This window comes from Tasmannia lanceolata, unplaced genomic scaffold (genome assembly GCF_043159265.1).
Source record: "Tasmannia lanceolata isolate RefF3 unplaced genomic scaffold, GAP_Taslan_0.1 ptg000006l, whole genome shotgun sequence".
Lineage (NCBI taxonomy): Eukaryota > Viridiplantae > Streptophyta > Magnoliopsida > Canellales > Winteraceae > Tasmannia > Tasmannia lanceolata.
This window is the reverse complement of record NW_027518683.1, coordinates 11686573-11697211: the sequence shown is the minus strand read 5'-3', so window position 1 is coordinate 11697211 and position 10639 is coordinate 11686573. Positions and strand designations below refer to the sequence as shown.

The 10639-nt window shown below is 39.5% G+C and overlaps 2 protein-coding genes across 3 annotated transcripts; one reads left to right on the top strand and one right to left on the bottom strand.

Moving 5' to 3' along the window:
• Positions 1-419: 419 nt before the first annotated feature.
• XRCC3 (homolog of X-ray repair cross complementing 3 (XRCC3)) lies at positions 420-1731 on the top strand. Its single transcript, XM_077382198.1, has one exon. It carries the CDS (start codon positions 471-473, stop codon positions 1308-1310), a length of 840 nt encoding a protein of 279 aa, XP_077238313.1. The 5' UTR covers positions 420-470; the 3' UTR covers positions 1311-1731.
• A 158-nt stretch (positions 1732-1889) lies between these two features.
• Positions 1890-10633, bottom strand: LOC143879691 (uncharacterized). Of its 2 annotated transcripts, XM_077382197.1 has the most exons (6): positions 10339-10632; positions 9728-9842; positions 8826-9560; positions 8115-8310; positions 4183-4243; positions 1890-2507 (listed from the first exon to the last, which is right to left on the bottom strand). In XM_077382197.1, exons 1-5 carry the CDS (start codon positions 10425-10427, stop codon positions 4218-4220), a joined length of 1161 nt encoding a protein of 386 aa, XP_077238312.1. In that variant the 5' UTR covers positions 10428-10632; the 3' UTR covers positions 1890-2507; positions 4183-4217. The 2 variants fall into 2 exon arrangements, with proteins under 2 accessions (XP_077238312.1, XP_077238311.1); XM_077382196.1 differs by lacking the exon at positions 4183-4243 and having other exon boundaries at positions 10339-10633.
• Between the last annotated feature and the right edge of the window lie 6 nt (positions 10634-10639).

Below are 10639 nucleotides of genomic sequence, written 5' to 3'. Positions count from 1 at the left end.
GTATTTTGATTATGTGGATCCAACGGGGGCAGTCTTGCGGTTGATTTTTCCAATGCGCCCTTCAATTTAGCATTCAACAATGAACAAGATAATGTTAAGATAAACTTATCCTAGCAAGATGGTCCAATGGAACAACTTATCCAAGAATTTCTATCCCCGTGACAAAGCAACCAAATATGTGTGAATATAGATGGGGAGGGCCAGCAAAAATCACACTAATCAAATGCTTAAAAAAAATGCTAATGCTTCACATTCAATGATAATGGCCCATTGATCTAACGGCTGTGACCGGCTAAGATTATGCGTCACTCATTATGGGCCCCACCGTTGGAGGCTACTCAATAGTCAATAGTTCAGGGAATAAAAAGGGCTTTTCAGTAATATCATCCACTCCCGCCATTAAAAGTTTCAAAGCTTCAAGCGGGGGCGTGATTAAAAAAGAACCAAACTTCCCATTCTTCTTTCCAAAGATGCTCGAACCAGAAAATCTCCTCAGTCTCCAAACCCTAAAATGCACACTCGGTTGCCCGATCCTCGACCGCTTTCTCGATGGCGGAATCCCCTGCAATTCCGTTACAGAAATCTCCGGCGAGAGCAGCTCCGGCAAGACTCAGCTCTGCCTCCAACTTCTCCTCTGCGCCCAACTACCCATCTCTCAAGGCGGCCTCGCCTCCTCCTCCTTATACATCCATTCCGAATTCCCATTCCCATTCCGCCGTCTCCGCCAACTCTCCCTCTCATTCCTCTCCCAATCTGATGACCCTTGTGACCGCATCTTCGTCCACCCAGTCCAATCCGCGGATGAATTGCTCTCTCTATTAGACCGCATTGAAATCTTCCTCTCCAATCCCCCTTCTTCATTACCCGTCAAACTAATTGTGATTGATTCCATTGCTGCATTATTCCGATCGGAATTCGATAACAGTCCGGCGGATTTGAAAAGGCGGTCGTCTCTGTTCTTTAGGATTGCGGGGAAGTTGAAGTCGCAGGCGAATAGGTTTGGAATTGCGGTTGTAATTACGAATCAGGTTGTTGATTTGGTGGAGTCTGATGGGGTGAGTGGATTGAGGATTGGGAATTTTGGTTGCTTGTATTCGTCGGGGAGACGGGTTTGTCCGGCTTTGGGGGTTTCGTGGGCTAATTGCGTTAATTCGAGGTTGTTCTTGTCGAGGAGAGATGAGATTGTAAATGGAGATTCTGGCGGCGGTGGAACAAGGAGGAAATTGCAGGTAGTTTTTGCTCCCCATTTGCCTGAGTCTTCTTGTGAATTTGTTATTGTGAGAGAGGGAGTATTTGGGGTGGGTTTGTAGCATCTTTTGTTAGGTCAGAGGGGTGGGTTGTTGATGTTTGAATCTCTGTATTTATATGGGCTGTTAAATGTGAAGTGTGGAAGGGAAGGGAAATTTGTCTACTTGAAGATTTTGAGAGTTTGTTTCTGGGTTCTCATTCATTTGAACTGCCAGAGAGAACTGATCATGCAAAATAGAGGAGCAGAGTTTCCCTGGTAGATTTTTCTTTCCCTTTCTATTTTTGAAATGTTGAAATGCCTGTGAACATTACAGAATTGATAACATGTGTTTCGCTTATTGGAACATGACTAGTGAACAGCCAAATTTCTTTCTTCTTTATTTTCCTTAGTTCGTTTGTTATGGATTTCGAGAGCTAATTGTGAGTCCAAAACTGATTATTGGACTCAATTCTGATTGTTCACTAGTTGTTTAAATTCAGCACGCAACTTTCGTAGTTATACTTTATTTGAAACCAGTGTTGGCTTTTGTTAAATTTGCAAACTTGAAGGGAAAATCCGCACTCGCCTGTGGTATCAAAAGGTAAAATACTACAACATTTCTTACCCTTGAATTCCACTCTATGATTTATAACTCATAATATCTGCTAACGATTTAGACACTTTAATCATATATCATTTACAACAGTGCATTCTTTAAGCTTGTCACACCTCGATCATGAGTTGAGGCTTGAAAGGATTCTAAATGAGAAGCACAAGATGACCAGAAATTTACAAACCCAAGTACGCATTCTTGTAGATTTGTTCCACAGATGTAGCTGTAATATGATCTGTGGGTTTGAGTAACATGAGTGTAGCCTCCAAAGCCCCATGTCCTAGAACATTAGCTTGTATTGAAAAGAAGAGGACAAAAAAAAAAGAGAAGAAAATAAAATCCAAATATCATGTAGCAATGATGGCTGTGGTGACGAGTATCCCACAATCTTGACTTCAAGCATCTTCAGATCTGCTTGCATCCAATTTGGAGAATAAAATATGGTTGATTCCTTCTTTTCACCATTTGTTTTGGGGGAGAATGAGGAGAGAGAGAGAGACACATAGGGGGTCGATTTATCACTGCCCTTTGTTTTGGCCTTTACTGTACAATCCAGTGACTAATAGTAAGACCAGGAGGGCAAATGGGCAGTCCTGTACCAAGAGGAGTTCTGATCCACAAGCAGCATCTTCACAATTTCCCTCATATGGTGTGGGATTTTGAAACCTGCAGAGAACAAAATAAATAAGAGAACTAACATCATTTCTGAGAAATTTACTTTAAGATGCATAATATCACACACAAATATATGTACACATGATTCCACACGTATTGAGTAGGAAATTTGCCTGACCCAAATTTCGTGATGTGATTGCATATTTGCAACACTGGACTGCACAATTTCCATGCCATGCCATAAAATATAAGGCTTACTATACACCCATGTATTCATGAAAAGATTTAGTCACTAGCGCAAAACAATAAATTACCTTTATTCAAAAACAAAAATAAAAATGGGGGTTTCTTTTTTGAAATGGAAAAATGGGGGTTTCTCTAGTTAAGTCGTTAACCTTCATAGAACTACAAGGTATTCAGTGCTGGATGATTCAGTTTTATCTGGAGTGGTCACCATAACTAGTTGCAAATGAAAAACTAGTATTAATTGAATAGAAAATATGCTGTTATCTTTCAACAGTATCATCATCACCACTGCCATTAGATAAAAATCAGTCTTATTTAAAGTTAGAAGAACATTTTCACAGGTGAGATAGTGGAAATTCCATTATTCTATAGCTGATGGTATCAATTTAGCAATGCTTTTTCCCCAGGACCTATTGCAAGAAAGGGATAATGTGAAATTCCGAGTTGTCAATTATATCCTTTATAGAAATGGCAAATCAATTCGAGGAATTTATTACACAAGTATTCAATTAGTTCGTACTTGTTTAGTATTGAATTGGGACCAAGACCGAAATGGTTCTATAGAAAAGGTTCAGGCTTCCATTGTTGAAGTCAGGGCAAATGATTTGATTCGAGATTTCATAAGAATTGACTTAGTGAAGTCCCCTATTTCGTATATCGGAGAAAGGAATGATATGGCAGGTTTGGGATTGATCCCAGATAATGGATCAGATCACACCAATATCAATCCCTTTTATTCCAAGGCGAGGAGGATTCAATCACTTACCCAACATCAAGGAACTATCCGTACGCTGCTGAATAGAAATAAGGAATGCCAATCTTTTCTAATTTTGTCATTATCCACCAATAAGGAACATCAAAGAAATTAGGACCCACCATTTTTTTTGGAGAGACAAGAACCCAGCAATTTTGAGAAACAAGGGTACTGGTTTCAACCATTTGCAACAGCAGAGATTTGCATCATTGCCAAAAATGGTTAGTATATTATTGTGAAACAACCAATTACTCCAAAAGCTTAAGTTGTTCCAGTTGGTGTTATTTTAATCATTTATAGCCCTCCCCAGATCCCGCAATGGCGGGAGCCTCATGCACCGGGCCGCCCTTTTTTTTATACTTCAACACTCCCCCTCACGCATGGCCCCTTATAGCCCTCCCCAGATCCCGCAATGGCGGGAGCCTCATGCACCGGGCCGCCCTTTTTTTTATACTTCAACACTCCCCCTCACGCATGGCCCCTCTTTTTTGGGTTGGCCATACACGTGGAAATTTAAAATCAAAGAGTTGTTGGGTTTTGAACCTAGTATTTGTTGTGAGTCAATAGCTCTGATACCCTTTGAAACAACCAATTACTCCAAAAGCTTAAGCTGTTGAGTTGGTGTTATTTTAATCATTTATACATCAACAATTATTCTTATTTTTTGTCAAGTGTTTAATTTACAATATATGATATAGATACACAAGGTTGTTAAGAGTGAAGTACCTCTCACACTGACCAGTAACACTGAAATAACTCCTTCATAATGCATAGACCATAAACGGTACTGCACACAAATTAAGCAACTGTTAGAATCCTCTTCAACACTATTTAACCCATTTATCAATTTAAAAGTTTGATGGTCATAGCAGATATAACTGAAACACAATTTTTTTTCAAACAAAATTAACCCCCAAATGCTTCAATATTTTTTCATAAAGAAATTGGAGCAATAAACCACTGAAGCAATTCAACCGATTAAGTAGTGATCTGATGTGGTACAGAACCCTATGCCGTCCTTTAAATATGAAAGCGAAGATAATTGGGGTCTAGAGAGCTTTTCTGGGTGTGAAGGATCTAGATGTTTGGTTATTCTTGTTTATGGAGTTGAGGTAAATTTAACTGAATTTTTTTTGGGAAGGCAAAAGGAGCTATATCAAACAGAAAGAAGATTACAGCAGCCACCCCATGCCTAGAAAGGCAATGAAAGGGCCAAGAAAACAGATACAAGAATATACACAAGGAAAATGAAAAGCCTGCCCTTAAGGTGGGAGGAAATCAAACAACTCGAGACCCTCTTTAGCCACTCCCTCCCTAGCTAGCCGGTCTGCCTCGCTATTGGCTGACCTTCTCACATGATGGAAGGATATGGACCAGCCTTCAACACAATCCTGGATTTCATTGAACCAGTGCAAAAACCTCCAAGGAATGGGGCAGCTACCTTTTTTCCATCTTATAACGTCTATGGAGTCCCCCTCAATGACTGATCTGTCAAACAAATTGCGCTCCAAAGATCGCAGGCCCTATGAACCGTTCTGACCTCAGCCTCATTGGAGTCAGAGAAGGCCCATAAAGTAGCACTTGTCTCATCCCTTAGTATGCCTCTAACCCCTGCCGGACCTGGGTTTCCAAGACTAGAGCCATCAAAGTTGAACTTCAACAAACCCGGATTAGGTGGATCCCATGATGGGGCAGGATTCTCAACCTGCTCACTAGAGTTGCAAATCGTATTCCATTGATACCATACAAACCGACCCATGTGATAGTAAGGGCTATTATCTTTGTATACACAAAATGAGCGCCTTTGACCTCAGAGAAGGCCCACAAAGTAGCACTTTTCTCATCCCTTAGTAAGCCTCTAATCCCTGCCGGACCCAGGTTTCCAAGACTAGAGCCATCAAAGTTGAAATTCAACCAACCCGGATTAGGTGGATCCCATGATGGGGCAGGATCCTCAACCTGCTCACTAGAGTTGCAAATCTTATTCCAGTGATACCATACAAACCTGAAGCTCAGCCCCCCATTCCCCGCCGCAGAATTTCTTTCCTTCCATAGACCCATAAGAAGGCTAGTAGCACTACTTTCCAAAGAAGCTTACCCCTCTTTCTCCAAGGGGCAAAGGACCAACAATCTAGTAAATTTAACTGATTTTTAGGACTGATTCAGCTGGCTATTAAGTTGGGTCCCATTTGAAGAACGTGAATAGTACTTTTCTTCTAAATTGAGCTGTAGGGGTCTTTAGGCCCTTCGTTTTGGATAAAACTAGGCACTGGAAATTATATTTATTTTAGTTTAATACTATTGATTTTTAGTTGAAGTTAGGAGTATGTTTTAGTTCTGACAACCTCATCCAAAGAAAATGTGTAGAACATGTGCATCTTCCTTTTTTATTTTAGTTTATTTGAGAATACAAGCAGGTTTAGGAAAGTGAATTTAGGGTGCCTTTGAGAGTTAGTAATAAATAGATTAGAATGGAAAGCTTGGGTCACTGGAGGAGAAAGTTAGGGTTTTGAGGGCTTGACCTTTCTTCTCATGCGGAACCAAAAGGGAAGAAAACTAAATGTGTAGTTCGGATACCAAAAATTAGGGTTGCAACTCGGGTCGGGAGGGTCGGGTTTTCAAGAACCCTACCCTACCCTAGGAACTATCCCGGGTCAGGTTGGGTCGGGTTTTTTTTAAAAAACCCATGATTCTTAAACCCGGCCCTACCCGATATAGTTTCTCGGGTCGGGTCGGGCCGGGTCGGGTTTTTTTACATTTTCGCCTTTACCATGCTTGTAAATGTCATTTTCTCCATGAATGGGAATGGGAAGGCCACCAACTGTGAATTTATACAAATGGGAGCAGAAAGCACCTCAAACACTCAATCATCAACTTCAAAATTTGCTTTACAAACAGGTAAAAGAAATGCTAACATGTGAATTGAGACATGTGTGATGGTGCTTATGTTAAAAAACATGTCGAAGATAAATAAAAAGACCAGTTTCAGACAAAACAAAAGAAAAAAAGAGTTTTTGATCCTCTTCTCTAACCCTAGTAGCTTTTTTTATCCTCTTAATCAGTGTTTACACTTCATGTTTGTGGAAGGGATGTGAGGAGATGGTGCTTCATGAAGGGAAGTAGGGTTCTGGAACAATGCACTACCTTAGAAGGACGACAAACATAATTTGGGGGAAAAGGTAAACAACGAGAAGAGCAACAAGTAGCAAGTTCTTTGGGAAAAAGTTGAAGTATGAGAGCGACAGCTAGCACTATTGAGAGCTGACAGCTAGTATGATTTTTTTGACAGATATGTACGGGTAGGAAATGAAAGGAAATGGCGAAAGTAACCCCAATCAAGTTGAAGAGGTGGGAAGAACAACCAAAACATTAACATGACATGGAGGGAATTTAAGGACAAGATTGGAAAGAAATGTTTATTAACTTTAAAAAACGAAAAAGCGGGCAAGGAATGCGGGTCGGGTTTTTTCGCTTTAAACCCGGCCCTACCCGAGGCCTGACCATTTTGAACCCGACCCATGCCTTTTTCGGGCCGGGCTCAAGCGGGTCGGGTTTTACCCGACCCAAGTTGCAACCCTACCAAAAATGATGCAGAACCAAAGGGGAAAGGTTTTTTGATGATTAGGGTTTGGAATAAAATTGAGGGATGTAATATGATTCGAAATGACAGATATAAGTCCTAATATGCAAACAAAATGAAATTAGGGCAAATATGGGGTTTGAACACAATCAAACAATGAACAACCCAGATCTAGCGATCATGGGGTTGGAGATGTATATCTAAACCCTAGTTGAATGCGAGTTTAAGAAGAATGAAACCACTGAGAACTAGAAGAAGAATAGAATATAACTAATGGGATGAAAGAGATCAAAAATAGAAAACACCAACTAAAGAGTAGATATATGAAGAAAGAAATGGACAACTGGTAAAGAGGGTAGTTAAAACTAGAAACAAAAATTAAATAAGAAAATACATATAAGAACATACATATGTATGTTCAGGCAGTTTATGGTAAATGTTAAGAACCAGTTCGTGACATTCTTCAAATATGAATGTTCATATTGGAAATGTTCAGAACTTGATTTGCTTGATATAGCGTAGGCATAGAAGATCCAAATTTTTGATCTACTAGCCTCGGTGTTCTAATACAACCCAGATATAGAATAGGCATAGTAGAAAAAGATTTAAAATTTTACACACCAGTTCATGATAATGGGTCGATATATAGCAATGACCTGCCAATATGCATGTTTACCATTTTTGTTCTCACAGAAATAAAAGATAAAAACATTAAGAACCAGTTCATGACATTCTTCAGAAATGATCAAGTCATCCCACAGCTATTGTTAATTTTTTGAGAACTGAAGAGACTACTCCTACCCATACAAAATATGTTTCTAACAACAGAGGAATGAATTAAAAATTTAATTGTACAAGATTTTGCAAGTACCAGATTTATGATATTAGTTTGATCAAAAGTTGGTTGATATAGAATGGGCATAAGTAACACGTGTAGTTCAGGTTTAAAAGTTTTGCTTGCGTTACGAATTTTCCTCATGATTTTATAGAAATTATTACAGCCAATTCAACTGGAGCCACACAAGTCCTTGGGATTAGGGTTCTGTACAAGTTCAAGCAGCTCAGTTACTGAACGTACCAATTAGAAAAATAGTCAACATGAGCACCAAGGTGACTTGTAGAGAACGACTAAACTGCAGGTAATATTGTGAGCCTTGTACTTGTCGCTGAAATCCTCCAATGCGGCCAAAATGTTGCCAAACACGGGAAGTGTTGGAATATTCCGAACAGATACCAAAACAACTCCTGCTTCTTTCATTTAACAGATTCAGTCCCTGCTTGAAAACACAAAAACGAAAAACACCAGATCCAAGAGAAAATATTAGCAATAAGTTGAGGACCCAAAATGCTAAAATGGAACACATCTTTTTTTCTCTTAAACACAGTTACTGAGAAATAAAATCTGTTGTGAGTGGATTCCAGTGAACTATTCCATAGGATATTGATGGTTGACTTCCACATTCCTGAATTGTATAAAGTATAAACAGTATCCAAGCTGCTGAGAAGTATAGCATGAAATTCGAGGGCAATGGAATTCCAAATACTCAAGCAACCACAATTTGGTAGACTTTTTTTTAACATTATAGGCAGGCAGCCTTTATGAAAAAATAGTAAACTATCATTGTTAACAAAAGTAATTCCAATCGAAAAGATTCGAGGTGAATAAAGAACTGTTAATGTTACAACTGCTAGTTTATAGCACCAAACATAATTCTTCAGGAGCGAATTACATGCACAGATAATATGCATGGCATTAGTAAAGAGACATCTATGGAAAAATGGGTCTCACCTGAGTAAACCTAGTAATTCCTCTGAAGTCTCTGTAGCTCAATAATTGTTTTAATGGGAGATTCTCCTCACACTTTGCCTTCCAAAAGCTGGTTCTAGACCACCTTGATTTGGTTGGGGATTCAACACTCTTCAAAAGGCCACACAGATTAAATGCGGAACCAGGTGCCTTCGTGCTCACCTCTGGTGTCTTCTTCTGTACATCCTTGTCAGCAATTACAATCTTCCAAGCACCAATGTCTGGTGAACTCCATGTTCTCCTTTGCTCATTTAATCTCTCTCCATGTATGTGTATCTCATCCATGGTTTTGGGAAGTTCTTTCGCAGCTAATTCTACTACATACTTAGAATCCTTATTAATCGTTACAATTTCTTTGAAACCCTTTAGACATTTGGGTGCACCCCCTACTCTGACTGCACCCACACCAAGGTCTGCATTCCCTCTCTGTTGATTTCCACGAACATTTCCCTCAGAAGGTCTGATGCCGACACCCTCATTTTTCGTATCATGGGAGGTTCCGGACAGAAACACAGCGAGATCATCTCGTTCTTCTTCATCTAATTGTACCCATGGGAGAGGTGGCTTCCCTTCCTCGATAAATGAATCCCTTAACGCCTTTTCTATACGCGAGATTTGGTTTTCTAGCACGGTAACAAATTGCCTATGTCTGGCATTGGTATTATCCGCAGAACAATTTCCATGGCTATTTTTAACAGCCTTCTCAAACTCCTCCAACTGCTTAAGCCATTAACAATCATCATCAACACTCAGATACTTGTGAAAAGAAAATATCAGACTGAAGGAACCAATGCAAAGACAAGAACACCTTAAAAAGAATGAACAAACAAAAAAAGAAGAGAAAAAAACAAAGTCTACCACTAAAAACAAAACCAGGAACCGACCTGCCACTTGGTTGTGCCTATAGCAATATGGAGTTCCCTACATAGCTCCTCTGAATCATCTGATTTAAACCCGTCTCTTCGCTCCCGTTCCCAAGCCCGATACACAGATTCCAGTCTGAAAAAAAGGTTCACAAGGCCTAAAATCCCAGAAATTCACAACCCAGAACCCAAATCACCAGAAATTCAAAATTAAACAAATCCTTCTCCAAAATACCCAAATCAGAAACAATTGCACAACTGGAAATCCATAAGCATAAAAATAATAAATAAATAAAATAAATAAGGAAACATGTTGTGGTATGAAAACACCCCAAAACCAATTTTAAGAAAAAAGCCACCAAGCAAGGTATTCCAACCATAATCTGCAGCACCCAAATAATCAAATTCCAGAACAAAACATAGAACATACATATCAGCAGATTACTACAAACCAACAATACCCAAAATCATAATAACAACAATAAATAAATAACCAAACATGTTGTGCTATCAAAACACCCCAAAACCAATTTTAAGGAAAAAACAAAAAAAAACCCACCAAGCAAGACATTCCAACCATAATCTACAATACCCAGAAAATAAAATCCCAGAAAAGAGAACATAAAACATACATATCTGCAGATTCCTGCACCTCCTCTGCAGCAGAGAAGAAAACATCTTTCGTCCACCGATCAAAACTATTCTCAACCATCATTCCCATGTCTGCCCGAGTGCAACAAAGCGTGTGTTATGTAGAATTATAGAGCTCGGACAGACAAATAGGAGAATTCTCTTACTTTCCTCCAAAGCAGAGAGAAAGCAAGAGAACCCAAATGAAAGGAAAACCCAAAGAAAGAAAAACGTAGAAGGAAAAAACTGTGTTGGCTTCTTAGAGAGGGCACGAGCGAGAGTCGGCGGTTGAAGAACCAAAGA